This window comes from Chenopodium quinoa, unplaced genomic scaffold (assembly GCF_001683475.1).
Source record: "Chenopodium quinoa cultivar QQ74 unplaced genomic scaffold, ASM168347v1, whole genome shotgun sequence".
In the NCBI taxonomy this organism is placed as follows: domain Eukaryota; kingdom Viridiplantae; phylum Streptophyta; class Magnoliopsida; order Caryophyllales; family Amaranthaceae; genus Chenopodium; species Chenopodium quinoa.
In genome coordinates, this window is record NW_018744041.1 from 1,340,157 (window position 1) to 1,356,613 (window position 16,457).

Genomic DNA, 16,457 nt, shown 5'->3' on the forward strand with positions numbered 1-16,457 from the left:
AACAATTTGATTAGCATATTTAATTTGCTTATGTAATAAGTTTTTAGCCATTAATATTTGAATTGTGTAGCATTAAATCATCAATGTTTACGGTTTTGATTTTATGAAAATATGTAGAGTATATTAACAACATACTACACAATACTATATAGAAGTAAAAATTAAGTTAAAATTAGTATATAAATAATGCAAAAGACAAATGGTTAGGTTTATAATTAAATGATTACATACTGAGTTAACACAACAGTTTAGCTTTTATACTCGGTACGAGAGAGGGAGTCCACTTTACAAGTCCAATGAGGCTCCATCCCAATATGAGTAATAGGAGTACGTTACCCACCTCTTAGCCTTATAAATTGTTTAACTCTCTCATCTTTTATCAATATAATTACATGCATGTGTTATTTCAAAAGGTGACACCTTTAACGCATGTGTTATTTCAGAAGGTGACACCTTTAACGCATGGCAAACGTGAAATAAAATACATATATTACATCAAAAAAAAATTTATACGGAGTAGTTATAGATATTACTCTGTATTATTTACACGATATTTTCAATGTACATCACCTATAGCCCTCATAGCATGTACTCAATTGTACTGTTCAAAAGGTATACAAGTATATGAGTCGTAAATCATATTTAAAAGAATACAAAATTTAACAAATTCACAATTAATAATAGAAAATTTTGTGAGAAAGAAGAACCTTTTATATTGTCCATTTTATGAGAAAGAACCTGTTATATTGTCCATTTTGACGTACGACTAAAATTGTACAAGAATTAACGTAATAGTGCAAGATATATTTGGGAAAGAGTTAGGCTTAATAAGGGATGCATGGTTAGTTTAGAGCTAGCATGCAGATGATCAATTCATTATTTGGATTGAACAAAAAAAAAATGGTGGCACACTATAAAATAATGTTGGAGGTGTAGTGTAGGTTCAGCAATAATATAATCCAGAAAAAATAACACAAACAGAAATTAGGGCAACTCATATCTAGATGCATAAACACCATCATTTATCAGGACCAGGCCTCTTATTATAATTAGAGGAGCTACTACAATATTGAGAGGAGCTGTTGCTGCTGCTGGTGGTAGAAAAACTCTCGAAATCCCACTCTTCATATCGAGGTGGTGGCACGGCCTGATTCACTGATGAAGCCATGGTAGAAGATAAAGGTGAAGAGTGAGACGCCGATGATGTAGAATAATAATAGTTATTGCTACTAGTAATATTAGTATTGGCACTAGTTTGTGGATAGAGGTGTGTCATGAAATAGGGGAAGTTTACGTCGTTACTAGAAAGAAGTTGTGCGTATTGCACAAGATGTGGGTATATATTGGTATTATTACTAGTAGTATCTTGGTGATGCTGATGTGACAAAATCGAAGATGACATTTCGCTAGGAACTTGACCGTGAGAAGAAGTTGTAGCAGTAGTAGTAGCAGTAGCAGTAGTAGTAGTAGTAGCAGTAATAGTAGTAGTCGATGAGGTTTGATTCTGGTTGTTAGCCATGTAGTAATGAGGATGACCATAAATAACTCTTTCAGGGAAGTTGAGCTTGGCTTTGGTGCCTTTGAACTTCAAGGCTGCTTCGTCGTATGCGATGGCAGCTGCCTCGGCAGTCTCGAATGTTCCTAGCCAAACTCTTGCTGCTTTCTTTGGGTCTCTTATCTCTGCTGCCCATTTTCCCCATGGCCTTTGTCTTACTCCTCTGTAATGTCTTTTTTTACCACTTCCCTCACCTACTTTTTAAGCATGATCGTCAGTTATTTTGTTAAATTAAACTACGTTACATGCATGAAACAATGAGGTTTAGAGAGTGCATATATATATATATATATATATATATATATGTATATATATATATATGTACCAATTGAAGGATATTATTATAATTTGAGTCAAATCATATGACATGAAATAAAATGGAATTGACAGAAAATAAAAAGTACGAAAACCTACATTATGAGGTAGGTGCGTGGAAAATGCCCTTATATGCTTAGGCCAATTAAGGAATATGTGGGGATGACAGCTGACAATGATGAATTTACATATTGATTGGAGCTCCTATTTACGTTTAGATGCATGCATATATTTGCAACATGTAGAGAAAATGTTAAATACTACTATTACCAGCATATGATCAAACTAAGTGCATTTTCTCGTACGTTTATTTTCAATTCAGTTTAGTTCAGCTCAGCTCTTAATTTCCTTCTCTTATAAAATATTCATTTTAATTCACTTTAGTTCAGTTCAGTTTAGCTCAGCTTTGAGCTCAGTTTAATTCAGTTCAGCTGAGTTCAGTGTATGAGAACAGGCCCTAAGAGTTTCTATTTTAACAATAAATGTTACTCTGTATTACAATATTCTCTCAATTTTTAACTAAGTGCATTACTTTTATATATGCAAAGGGTTTTACTAATAGGCAAATGAACTAAAGTTAATATTCTATTGTGCGAGTGAGTTACTGCTTTAGGTCATATCCATTTCTCGATAGTAAATTTTCTTATTTTTTACTTCTTTGTAGATTAGATCACGGTCTTGCGAGAAGATGTACCTAATTTCCTTCATGTATCTTACTTTTCAAAAAGAAAAGAAATTAAAAAAAAATGAGTTACTACTTTAGACATACATGTACATCAATACATCATTAAGAATTTAAGATGCATGGAACTTGATATCTTCACCTGAATTTCACTATTTTTTTAATCTCGAACTTATCTTATTAAAACTTATTAGCTTTTATATTATTTTATCTAAACTTTTTTTTTTTTTTTTGAACGGTTATCTAAACTTATTGCCCCTTATTTCATCTTACTAATTAAAACTTATCAAATTTAAAACAAATAGAATTAAAGTGAGGAAAACCGAGCCTATGGAATACTACAAATAATTAAATTTTATAAAGAAATGAGTATAAATCCTTAATAACAAAGGAAGCACATACTGTTTACAAGGCATCTACTAACCATCTGGTTGATCAAACTTGTACCTAACCTTTTGAAGTAGAGCTTTCTTGAGCCAAACAAATTGAAAAAAAAAAAAAATTAAAGTTTCCAAATTGATACACGTGGACTTCTAGAAATTTCAATTGATATAGTAGTATATGGTCCAATATAGTGACGAAGTCGAAAACAACGATTAAAATTAGAAGAATGTGGTGATATTTGATGTAGACTTGTTCAAACAAAACCAAAGTATGAAATAATAATAGTAAGTAATCATGCTGTCTTAGTTAAATAATCTGTCAGTTAGGCAGACAAACAACAAAATTATATTCTTAATATATATATTTATAAATATATTAACGTCGGTAATTTAATTATTTTTTTAGAAAATAATTAAGGAAAAACAAAAAAAAAAAAAAAGAAAAAAAAAGGGAAAAGCTAAGAAAGAGAATCCCTTACGCATGTACTACTTACAAGGCAGGGAAACTCCAAAGAAATCATTCACGGCTTCACGCCAAACCAGCCAAGTGTGAACTTAAATAGTTCTTTCACTTTTTTTTTTTTTACTTATTATTTTCTTATCAATTTTGATCTTTTCATCTTTTTTAATAGCTTATTTACCTTATCTTTTTCTTCCTCCATTTTTTTCTAACCAATTTTGTAACTTTATTTTAGACACATACATACTAAGGCAAATTAAATGATGGGAACATATATAATGAATGAGATTAGAGCAATTGGTGTGCAAAGTTGAAAAAAAATAGCGGCAAGTGCGGTTTTTTGTGCTTGAGGTACTAGAGGGCAAAACGAGGAAAAAGTTCTCATAAAAGAAAAAGGTATAAGTTGAAAGAACAATAAAGATCAATTCTTTCGTATAAAGAAAAGATAATGAAGGAACCTAAAAGGACGAATAGAATAATAAGTTGAGTGTTGGATACAGTAATGGTTTGAATCTTAACTTTATGGTATCCATATTCGCTAAGCTGATTAGGGACAATAAATTGAGATCTCAACCACACATTCTAATTATATATATTAGATAGAATCTAATTCCTTAAGTAGAGCAATTATATTAGCTAAGCTAGTGCACAAATCTAATTACAACTAAGTAAAACTTACTAATTAGTTTTTAAAAAACAAAAAATGGAAAACCAGTTGGGATCTAATAGCAAATATAGTAGATGATGCTAATTAGTACAAACATGAAGAAAGAGTAATATAAATAGACGTACCAGTTGTAGTTGGTTGATCTTGAGAGGGGTGGTGTAGTGAAGCGTCATGAGGTGGTACGGCGGAGGAAGGAAGATGATCGGAATCGGAGGCGGAGGCCATGACTTGAGCAAGGGCTGAAACCATAGCCTTCATGTCATTCTGATCTCTCCAATCCATGACATGAGAAGCTACATCAGCTTGATGATGAGTCGAGGATGTTGATAGTCTTTTACCAGAAGCTTCATCTTCTTGTATCCGTTGTTGAGATGATGTTTGTTGGGGAAGTGGCCTTTTCCCATTATGCCCGCTTTCTGGATCCACTGTAACAGCCTCTCTAGCTAGTAGCTAAGCTAGCTCGAATCGTCGTCGTACGTATTACGTTCCTTCTCCGATGATATTATTAACGATCCGATAGCTAACAAACTAAGGATCTGATGAAATACATGATACAGAACTAGCAAGCTAAGTACTGTGAGTAGGAGATGCAACTTGATCTGAATTGATAATCACATGCAAGTTGTAAGCAACAATTGGGTTGTATGTGGGGCTTATATCTTCTAAACAAGGTAGCCTAGCTGCGTGCTACTAGTGGTCCAGTTGCGGCTTCTATCTCTATGCTCAACATACACTTGATTTTAGGTTCATTCAACATCTTTATTAGATATCTAATATGATATGAAAGAAAAAAAAAAAAAAAATAGGGTTTACTCTTTCACCACCTTTTTTTTTTGCCTCTTATAGTATTATGTGACAATTCAAGGGTTTTCTCATTAATATATATATATATATATATATATATATATATATATATATATATATATATATATATATATATACGGGGAGGTTCCGCTAAAAACAGGGCTTATGGTGAAAACTAAAAACAGAAAATCTCAACCATCCATTATTACTAACAAGATCTAACAGTTTAAAAAAAATAAAATAACATAGAGTCACTATATATAAAAATAACGTAACTATATACAAAAATACGGTAACTATATCAATTTTTACAACATTTGTCACTATATACAAAAATAGGGTAACTATATCAATTTTGATCCTATTAATAGAAGTCACTATATACAAAAATAGGGTAACTATATCAATTTGACAGCATTTACATAGAGGTCGCTATATACAAAAATTGGGTAACTGTTTCAATTTTGACCATACTACTAAAACTAGAACTCTAAAATATCATCAACAATTAAATGAAATGAACTTAAGCCACTGGGTTGAGCACGCATATCTTGAATTAAACCCAAGCAATCACTTTCCAGTTTCAACCACTAACTTATCAATGCCTTCGTCCAGCGCTAACTTCAGACCCCATAAAATTTCATTGGCCTCTGCTACCTTCGTATCCCACTTCTCAGGACCCTGAGCTACCCCGCAGCAAAGAACATACCCCACACTGTCCCTAAGAACAGAGCCCAATCAAGGACAAAGTTACTACATGTAAGCCTATCACTCAAGTAACTGTACCTCCAACCGCACAACCAGTTACCATCGGACCACCCTGCAACCATCAGCTCGCCACCGCACCAAATCTCGACTACTGCACCGCTTACCAAACACCGATCCGAGTAGTAGAAACTCCCGAACCACACCACGAGTAGCCACCTAAGCAAAGACCATCAACCGTAAAAGAATATCAAAATTCTAATTGCAAAACCTAGAAATCAAATTCGATACATAAATAGAAAAATTATAAATCATATTAAACATAATAATCAAACGAATATCAACCTAGCTTATCCAAAAACATTATATATAGGTGTAAATTAGAAAATCATATTATCGACCCAAAACAAATAATACCAAGAAATTAAGTTCAATTTTATCAAAATTGCACTGATATGAAACTCAAATAGACGTGAAAAAGCTCAAATAAATTGTAATTACTCCTACGATTTTGAAAATTAGATTGAAAAAATCAGTTTGATTTTAAACATAAATGTAGAAAATAAAAAAATTAAACAAAAAATATCAATGAAAAAGTCACTTGTGAGATTCACCTTTAAAGCTAACGTCAAAATTATTAAAGATTGAAGCAAAATCCACTGAAATTTGATGAGTTTAACATTTATTTTGAGTTGGAAGGAGAGAATGAGTGAGATGAGAGAGAAAAAATCAAGAGATTATGGAGGAGAGAGAAAAGAAACATACGGCATAATAGAGGAGAGAGAATGAAATGTTATTTGAACCAATTAAATTATTATGAAGTACGAAGTACTTCGTAGAAGGCATATATGATCTCATCCGTTAGATAGAAATCAACGATCTAGATTAACCGTTTTCAGTTTTCAGATTTAATCTTGTTTTTACATGATCCTCTTCCTATATATATATATATATATATATATATATATATATATATATATATATATATATATATATATATATATATATATAATCTAACTCCTAAACTGTGAGCCGCTTCTTCTACTTCACCTTTTTGGTCTTTTTAATTTTCTTATTAAGCATATGCTACGGAGTACTACATCTTAGTCAAAGTTTAAGTTAGTCAAAGTTTGTTTAAGATGTATTTTATCAAATCATCTACTGTATTATATACTCCCTTTATTTCATAATAATATCAACACTTTATTATTTAGACTAAATTCACTTCATTTTATTTTTGCTGAACTAAAATTATTTAAACCGGTTCTCTACTCCAGTATTATATTTTTGCTTTAGAGTTACTGATTTTTACTGAACTAAACTTATTTATATAGAATATTATTTTTATAAGGTGATGAACTGAACAGGGCATAGTAACAACTTATTACTCCCTCCGTTTTTAAATACTTGCTCCATTTCTGTTAGACACGTATGCCGATGCTAATTTTTTATCACTAATATCTTTAATTATTAATAAGTATAAATTCTGACAATTGAAAATTAATAATTTATTCATTAAGATGATTCCAACAAGTATCCACAAGAATATATTTTTTCTTATGTATAAATCACAAACATTAGTCAAAGTAGAACAAATGAATAGTGCAAAAAATAGAAATGGAGCAAGTATTTAAAAACGGAGGGAGTATTACATACTTTGTAGTATTTTTATTGTATCTCTCTCATTACTCCATCAATCCATCTCACAAATATTTTATTATTTTAGTTCTCTCATTTACTAACAATTAAATACATCCTCTAGCCACCAACTATACTTCATTTTTTAAAAGTCCTATTTCGCTCCCACCTTATAAGTTTCTTTAAATTATGTGTAATGTCTAGTGCTGTGAACTTGTGATTATTAGTTTTATTATCAAAATGGAGGAAGTATTTTTTTTTTTATTGTTCGACTTCTATGATTCATTGTGTTACCCAGATTCATTCAAAAAATCACGTACAATCTTACTACAATACTACTTTTAGAAATTCTAATGTTTTAAAAATCTTTCTCTAAAATTACAATAAAATTACATTGTTTAAGTGTAATGAGTGACCATGCAAAGTTTTATTTGATAAAATATTCAATATGAAACAATCATACGTAGTTTTATTGAAATTAAGTTTTATTTGATTCAACGTGCTATACATTTGTTAGATTTAAATATTCTATGTAATGTCGTACATATGCCTTTTTATCAATTAATTAACTTTACTATACAGAAGAAGGAAAAAAAAAAAAAAAACCTTTAAATGCATATTCTATCATCAAAACTGTGCCTTAAACTAAGTTAGAGAAATGTATTAGATAAAATGTCTAGTTTGTTAAATTATCAAAAAGTAGAATTCTTAAAGGGATTTTTTTTTTCAAAAAAAAAATTTAGTTCATTAAACACATTTGGAATAAAAATGAGAACTTAACCATCAATCAATCATAACATATAGAGAAGATTTTCATGCATATTAACATATAGATAAGATTTTCATGCTAATTTTTCATCCTCAAAATTTTTTTTCAAATATCATGCAATTACATTTGGTATTATGCTTACGAGGTTATTAGTCTTTCTCACTATACTAGACTCAAAATTACAAAAAGTAACTCTAATGCTCAAGAGTCGAGACACTAGTTAAAAAATAAAATATGCAAGTTACAAACTAAAGTAATGGCCTTATTTATTTCATAAACTTATATTTATAGAGTTAATAAGCTATGGTTAGTCAAATTCAAGTCGAAAATTTTAACAACCTTAGCTACATTTTGTTCTTTTCTTTTTTCGATTATGAATATTCAAATGTTTTTCTCATTTGAAATCTTTTGATATATTTTAAAATAGAATTCGATTAATTTTACTTTATCTAGCTATTTGAGAAATGTGTCCACACTTTTCTCTTCCATACAATTTTTTAAATAACTTTTCACTTACTAAATTTTCCTATGCATTATTCCAATATTAAATCACCATTCTCTATTCCCAATTCCTACATTAGTTACATACTTAAATTGTCCATTTTTTCATGAAAATTCAAATAATAAAAATCTGAGTAAATAAAACACTCTAAATATCACAATTTTCTTAAAACTCTATTTTTTTAAGTTTCACTTTTTCATTTTTGCAAACATTCTATTTCTAATTATATCTAATTTTCTTTTAGTTATTATAATTACACTAAAATTATTTTTTTCTCCTCGTGGTCCATACTCCTAACTTATTTTACTACTACGGGCCTGTTCATATTTACTGAACTGAGCTGAACTGAACTGAACTGAACTGATTGGAGCTTAACTGAACTGAACTGAACTGATTGGAACTGAACTGAACTGAACTAAGCTGAAATGAATATTTTATGAGAGAGGGAAATTAAGAGCTGAACTGAACTGAACTGATTGGAGCTGAGCTGAACTGATTGGAGCTAAGCTGAACTGAACTGATTGAAGCTGAACTGAACTGAACTGAAAATAAGTAAATATGAACAGGCCCTACATCTGTTTCATATTATTTACAACGATTAGACATTTTTCCTCTCTACTTTATGTCAAATCGTTGCAAATAATATGAAACGAGGTAGTACGTATTATTTCAATAAATCATACAGCCGATGATATATTTCTGTTAAAGATAGTAATAAGAGCTAAATATCTTCCTACTCATTCTATAAATAAAATACGATAAAAAGTGTAACCTTTTTATGTTGTTCATATTATTAAAGTAGTTTCACCCGTGGTTTATAAAAATAAGATAGATGAAAATGAAAGTCCTAAACGTACTTATGATTAGCATTTAGAAAATGGGGCCTCCCACTTAATTTTCGCCGGGAGATTAGTACATACTTGCATCACTAAAGCATGCATGGAGTGTCAAATTGCCATAAACGACAAAAACTATAAAATAATAAGATAAAATAAAAAGAGAATCGAGACCTCATAATTATTATTATTAATCCATCAAATTGTCATTTTCCTTGATGAAAGAATGACCCGATACATTCGAATTAGACATAAAAGAAAGCAACATTAATACTTGTACTTGTATAAACACAAGTCTCACATTTAGCACTTCATTCCCATCACAAATTCACCATTCACATGTCTACTAGACTACAAGGGTCAACGGTACGATCAATACTACCTTACCCTAGCTATCGACAATACGTACTAATGTACCACGGTCCACGCCCTCCACGGTACGATCAATACTACCTTACCCTAGATCACTATCCATATGAACTAATGTACCCCCGACATTTCAAAATTAAGGACGACAATTTAATTGGTTGAAATCTTAAGAGTGGTATCCAAAGACTCACTATTTAACTTCATAGAACTAACCAACCACTTGCAACGCACTCCACCACCACCAGACACCGGTCCATCTCATCACCCGCACTGCCCTGGCTCCCTCCCCCGCTCTCCTACAATGAACTAGACCCAGCTTGCCCATCCCATGATATTGCTGGTAATGCCATTATCTACCAGCTTTTTAAAACAATCAAAAGGGGCAGTCAAGATTTATCTACACCCACATCTCCCTACTTAATGAGACTCCTCCCAAACTTTAACTTGTAAACACTACAATTCCATATTTTATCACTCCAAGTTTAAAACAGCAATGATGAATCGATTTTGTTCATCTTAATCATCACAAACCCCAATAAATCCAAATATAGCCCATACTAGTCATCAAATTCTCAAAACACCCCTATTTGTCTTCAAAATTCAGAAAACAGCCCTGCAATGAACAAGCATTTATCTATCATAAACCAGGCAAAGTTTAATAGAGGGCATCACAGCAATAACTACCAACACTCGAATCAAACCCCATTCATAGCAGCAGTCTTTTCAAATGTGATCAGAAAGCGTCCTTCCTACTTCCTAGCCAGGAAATAAGTTCACCCCAACCACCAATATTACTAGCACTAAACAAATATGTACCACAAGCCTCTATATAAACTATCAGCAATTACCAGACCCACAAATCCCTTTCCTTAACAAAGTGTCTAATCGTCACCTGGTATATAGTGACAGCATGTATACAAGAAGATAAGGGGGCTCACAGGAAGCAATCTCCAGCCATTACTTCTACAATGTAACTAAAGAAAGCAATAAACTTTATATTCAAAGCTATTGCCATTTGGATTCGAAAATGAAAATATACAAAATACACCTTCCCTGGGCAATGCAACACCATCCCATATAACAAGGACAAGCTATCCCATGATGGTACAGTTTTTTAAGTGAGCAAATGACCAAAATAAGTTGTTTGGACGATCCCAATACTTCCCACATGCAACATTGAGGCTCTTTTTAGACAAATACACTTTTGGTGAGAAAAATGGTTATCCAAAGCTCCACCTACTGTACTGAACCTAACCCCTTGTCTCAGAAAATACACCCTTTTCACCACCAGCATTTACAGAAATGCATTACTACATTACTTTGGGTAAAGAATGTCATAATGACCTGGACGATAAAGCAAGGTTATGTAAGGATTGATCTCCAAGCCGCTGCCACCACTTGACAAGGCAGAAGGCACGAAATCATGGTGATTTACACTAACACCACCAGTATCACATGAGCTACGGTCCAGGTATACAACGCGAATTGGCACACCTAATGCATCTGATAGAGCAATGATGTGAACATGATCACTTTCTTCACCCATAGGCTCCACCGATGATTTGCAAAACTACACATAACAAACAATTTATAAAATACTAAGCAAGTTAAGAGTCCATAAAATATTTTCAGATGTTACATACAGAAATCTACCTACCAAAATGACAACTAGTTTCTTACATAATTACTTTTGTTAGCACAAACTTGCAATTATTTATTGATACAAGTAGGATAGTGAATGAAAAGGACAACAGCTAATATGTTTAGAATGTAGCAAACAATGCAGCAAAATTTAAAATTATAAAGTTGAATTTATAATTCTCAGGCTTCCCAAACCATGGCAGAATATAGAAAAGAAAAGGCAATATTACTACCATCCATAAAATTAAACCATACGAAAAACAAAAAAAAAAATAATAAAAAAATAAATAAAAAAAAACTGATCTAAACCAAACCAACATGTCATTCTTTTACACAACCAGGGAACAATTTATTAAATCCAAGACAATACCAAGGCATTTCATTATGAATCAACAAGGGGCAACAATTGAGGATAAGAATAAAGATGCTACCCAGTCAAATCATTATAAATAGAATGAGAATTCCAATTTTTACTTTGTAACTGCTTCATTATTAGTGTAAATGTCCAAATATCTCTTATTCAGGTATATAACTGTTTCATTATTAGTGTAAATGTCCAAAGACAGGGGAAGTTGTCAACAAGGTATGCCACTGTCCAAAAGGCAACATCAAATGGGAAGGGGAGGGGGGATGTGGAGAATAGGTTTAGGTACTATCATGGTTGAACTTGATGCATATGGGACATTAACAAAGCAGATCGAAATGGATGAAACAGCCTACAAAATACAAAGAAACCGCTGCTACAATCAATCAACATGGTTCTAATAATTGTACGTATCAATTGCATGGTGAATGTCTATAGTTACTCAGTATAAACAACAAAAAGACAAAATTTTGCATCTATTGAAAAGCAGAGGAACATATTATTGGTAATTACTTGCAAGCACATTTTTCATAGGAAAGACCCCTCTTTCCACTACCTACATGCTAGTAAATAAGGGGCAATTAATTTGGGTGTGCTTCTACACCACATAGACGCTACCGAATAGGGATGGATAATTGTTACCCACATATAGAGATTATGCATATGTTCCTATCAAACCCAAATCAGACCCCACGTAAAGGGAATTCCAATACCACAATGGGGAACGCTCATTGGTAAGCTATTTGGAAATTCAAACTTTTGCATCTAGGAGATGGCAAGGGGAGCATATAAAATTTTTGAACACCACATGAAGTTTTTACTTTCCTTTTCCTTCATAGAGTTAATAAGGATTAACCAAAGCATAATTATAGAGAATACAACGAGAAAATCGTTATTGATCAATAAGCTTCAAAATCTACACTTTTCCAAGTAATAACATCTTGTAGATCTCATGTCCGTATCTCAAAATAATTAATTTTTCTAAATCGTAAGTTCATTTAATTCTTCACTTAAATATATGTTCACATTTCACGTATGCCCCTGAGGTTCAAAATCATACACAAGAAGTTTATTTCTATATCCATATATCCCCTAGTATCCACCTCACTGTAGTTATCCATCCATAAAGTAACATCATCAACCAACCAAAAGCAATGTTAGAAGATGCTCAGCAACTCGCACTTTACTAACAAAACCACACCTTAGGGATGAACTCCAAAACACAAATTAAAGACCAAAATCCAGATGCACTTCCCATAAATACCTTCTTAATACATCCTAAGGCTGGATATATACAACTTGATACAGGTTAACAACAAAAGGGTTATTTTTGAGGACCTGTCAACCTGTCACAGATCCCACTCCCAGAAAAATGGGTTGATTTGTTCTCCCTTGCATTAGGAAGCCTTATCCGTCTTATGTGAGGAAAATGACTACTCTAGATTCCTAGCTAATCATTTCTAAGTAATTCAACTAACTCTACTTCCCTTACTATCCGACAAATACAATAACAATAAGGACCTAAATCCACCGTCTTGGCTATCTAGCTCCCAAAGACACCAGTACTTTCTAAGGTCAAACAGGGGTCAGGGGTGACAATGAGCTTAGCACACTAGAAAATCAACCTTCACCTATAGTTCATATTGAGGCATGAACAAGCAAACCATATTAATCAAGTTAAACTAAAGAATTATAATTTATGAATAATAATACACTATCCACAAATAACCTCCATGTTAGGCATAGTCCTGCATATTAACAAGCTTAGTAGGGTGAAGTGAGGATGTGAGAAAAAGAAAGGAAGTAGAGGGGACCACATGACATAGATTGAGCGTAAGATTTTTTCCATACCAAGTAATACGGAGATTTTCTGTGGATATCCTAAAAAAAATGACAAAAATAGTAGAGTAGAAAATTCAGAATTATCACTGATTATTAGCAAAAAGTTAAATATGTGTATCATAGCTTCAAAGAAGATGATTTTGTTAAGATGGTTTGGCTGGTTAAGGCCCTAAGTCAACTTACTCTCTTCTTTACTATATTTTATTTCTTCACTACACTATCTTCTTACAACTCATAAAGGATCCCCAATTAAACATATCTGACAGAAATTCTGCCAACAAAGAAATTTGCTGTTGCAACTTAAAATAATTTTTACCCAAAAATAAAATAAAATAAACTAAAAGTAAGTGTCTAACTTCCAATTTAAAGCCAAAGACAAACCTGATCCACAGTTGCATTAGTCAATCCCAGTATGAAGGGTTCAAAGAACTCCGCACGCTTTCGTATCTCCCCAGATGTTATGAATCTAAAGAACATTACAACTAACCAACACATATTGTCAACAAACAAAGCAAGAAAGGAAAGTCAATAATAGATGCTCAACATGTAATATAACCCACCATAATCAGATATTGATTGATCCCGACTCCTCTCAACAAGCTCGTCATGACTGATAAAACAAAAGAAACAAAATGAGATCATGCTAGCATAAGTTTATGTGAGGGGACATCAAACATATCAACAAGAGGACATAAGAAGCCAACAAAGAGGACCTTATTGAAGCTTCAGTCCCTTGAATAACGTTTTCCAGCTGCTCAAGAAATAGCTGTAGACATCCGCCACAAAAAAAAATTTATAAATTAGAGCAAAAAAGTAAATTGTAACACTTGCAACATAGAATAAAAGACACAAAAAATTTATTTATAATTAATTGAGGCAAACGGTATAGTGGTTGGACACGAAAGTAAGATCATGGGACTAAAATCAACCGCAGCATGTAAGGTATATAATGAAATTCCTTTGATTGTATACAGAAATGAGAAAGTGCATTCACCCCAAAAAAATCTTCAAACGTAAAGTCTGCATAGCCAAGACTCTGGAGTGTCTTCCGGCACTCTTCAACATTAGCCTTGACGCGATCTACCTCAGCCTTGTCTTGAGTTTCTAAAATATGCTCCTAAAATCACAACAAAATAAGAAGCCAAGAAACTGAAATCGGTAACAAAAAGAATAGAACAGAATACACTACTAATTACATATCCACAGAAAATGTAGGCTCCTACCAAGTATGAGAACATGAAACTTCTGAAAAAGCAATTCCCATCTCCTCGAGTTCGCCTAATTGCAGAGTATTTTTCATCAAGAATCTGCTCAGCAGATAATGAGAATCATTTATAATCATCATTTTTCATATATAATTATCATGCACTCAAAATTAAACACAAAATATCAAAAAAGAAAGCGAATTTAAACCTTGATCTTTTCAAGCAGAATAGAACTTCCTGATTGATATTCAGCAGCTAAAGCAGAAAGAGGTTCCTACATAAAACAAATGCATCCAATCACAAAAACTGATTCAATCAAATACAGAATAATCTACAATTTAGGTTACAAGTTCAATCAAAAGAGGGCCAACTATAACAATGATCATTCAAGATTCGAACAATTAATGACCTAATTTTGTCGTAAACATAAAAATTGGGATTAAGAATTATTGCAAACTTGTAATCAATCGAATCTTAGGGTTTTGAAAACAAAGAAATTAAGAAATGAAAAACCTTATCTCCCAGAAAATGGATTTTGTCGGCTTGTTCAGCGCGAATAGCAGAATGTTGAAGCATGATATCGTCATCCCTGAAATTCTCCCAATCAGAAGCAGAAGCAGAAGCAGCAGCAGCAGCAGCAGGATTGGAGTTGCTTTCTTCCTGTTGTTTCGCCATAGATTTCGATTTCAAGCTCTTCTCCTTGATTTCTTACAATCGTCCACTGATACTAGCCTACTACAGTATTATTTGTATCAATTTTATGTTGCAACGAATTTTATCGTTGATACCAGTACATGTGTCTACAGCCCATTAGGCTTTTAGCTTTCATTAGCCAAAAATAAAGTACGAGAGATTGTTATATATACCGGATTTACGGTATCAATCATAAGCATTTTGTTCTCAATTTGATAATTGTATTTTTATTTAATTATCAAATGAAGAGAAAAGATTAACTTTGCGTTAGTTAACGGCACGATACACGGAGTTTGTATAAAATATTTTAGAAAAGTGCCAATATCAAAATACCGTATTGAATTACATAGGTTATCTATTACTCCGTATTAATATAATATGATCTTTTGTAAAACGTATTTATTACACGTAATCAAAATGCAACATTTACCTCTTTACAAGATATTATGTGGTTTTTTATAAAAACCGAATGGTAACAAGGTTGCTAATGAGCTAGATCGTATCAAATTATTAATGCTAATTAATTATTAAGGAGTGTCTCAAATTGTTACTCCGATGATATTTAATGTAAAAGATGTATAGATATTTAATGTGAAAGATATATAGAGAGAAATGAAATTATATTGCAGCATAGGGAGTAATTTTTTGGGAAATTCCCATTGGTACACCCGTGGTTTTGACTTTTCCCATTGATACATTCCAAAATTTTTGTCTTCCCGTCGGTACACCCATGGTTTGATTTTTTTCCCAACCGTGACTAACACCGTTAAAAAGTATTTCATTAAGTTAAAATAACTAAGGAAAAGACTATAATACCCTTTTTAAACATCTAATGTCTCGATTTGCGTGTCAAAAATTGTTCAGTTAAAGTTTTGGGAGTCCTAGTCATTAACCGAACAATTTTTGACACGCAAATTGAGACATTAGATATTTAAAAGGGGTATTATAATCTTTTCATTAATTATTTTAACTTAATAATATACTTTGTAACGGTGTTAGTCACAGTTGGGAAAAAGGCTAAACCATA

General features: G+C 32.2%; 2 protein-coding genes across 3 annotated transcripts; both read right to left on the reverse strand.

The window, feature by feature from the left end:
* Nucleotides 1-824: 824 nt before the first annotated feature.
* LOC110690457 (ethylene-responsive transcription factor ERF113-like) lies at nt 825-4,917 on the reverse strand. 2 transcript variants are annotated; one of them, XM_021867294.1, is made up of 2 exons: nt 4,188-4,917; nt 825-1,752 (listed from the first exon to the last, which is right to left on the reverse strand). In XM_021867294.1, exons 1-2 carry the CDS (start codon nt 4,342-4,344, stop codon nt 1,019-1,021), a joined length of 891 nt encoding a protein of 296 aa, XP_021722986.1. In that variant the 5' UTR covers nt 4,345-4,917; the 3' UTR covers nt 825-1,018. The 2 variants fall into 2 exon arrangements, with proteins under 2 accessions (XP_021722986.1, XP_021722987.1); XM_021867295.1 differs by having other exon boundaries at nt 825-1,749; nt 4,188-4,915.
* A 5,612-nt stretch (nt 4,918-10,529) lies between these two features.
* On the reverse strand, nt 10,530-15,567 carry LOC110690458 (ubiquitin thioesterase otubain-like). Its single transcript, XM_021867296.1, has 8 exons — nt 15,251-15,567; nt 14,946-15,011; nt 14,756-14,839; nt 14,527-14,649; nt 14,246-14,298; nt 14,093-14,142; nt 13,914-14,014; nt 10,530-11,255 (listed from the first exon to the last, which is right to left on the reverse strand). The coding sequence occupies exons 1-8, from the start codon at nt 15,410-15,412 to the stop codon at nt 11,001-11,003; spliced, it is 894 nt and encodes a 297-aa protein (XP_021722988.1). The 5' UTR covers nt 15,413-15,567; the 3' UTR covers nt 10,530-11,000.
* Between the last annotated feature and the right edge of the window lie 890 nt (nt 15,568-16,457).

Bases quoted from the DNA above. Each gene is read 5' to 3' on its own strand.
- LOC110690457 (XM_021867294.1), bottom strand. From the start codon at position 4,344: ATGGATTGGAGAGATCAGAATGACATGAAGGCTATGGTTTCAGCCCTT. The intron at 1,753-4,187 runs GTACGTCTATTT...ATGCTTAAAAAG, and splicing joins AGATCAACCAACTACAACTG to TAGGTGAGGGAAGTGGTAAA.
- LOC110690458 (XM_021867296.1), bottom strand. From the start codon at position 15,412: ATGGCGAAACAACAGGAAGAAAGCAACTCCAATCCTGCTGCTGCTGCT. The intron at 14,143-14,245 runs GTCCTCTTTGTT...TTGTTTTATCAG, and splicing joins GGGACTGAAGCTTCAATAAG to TCATGACGAGCTTGTTGAGA. The intron at 14,015-14,092 runs GTGGGTTATATT...TGTGTTGGTTAG, and splicing joins TCAATCAATATCTGATTATG to TTGTAATGTTCTTTAGATTC.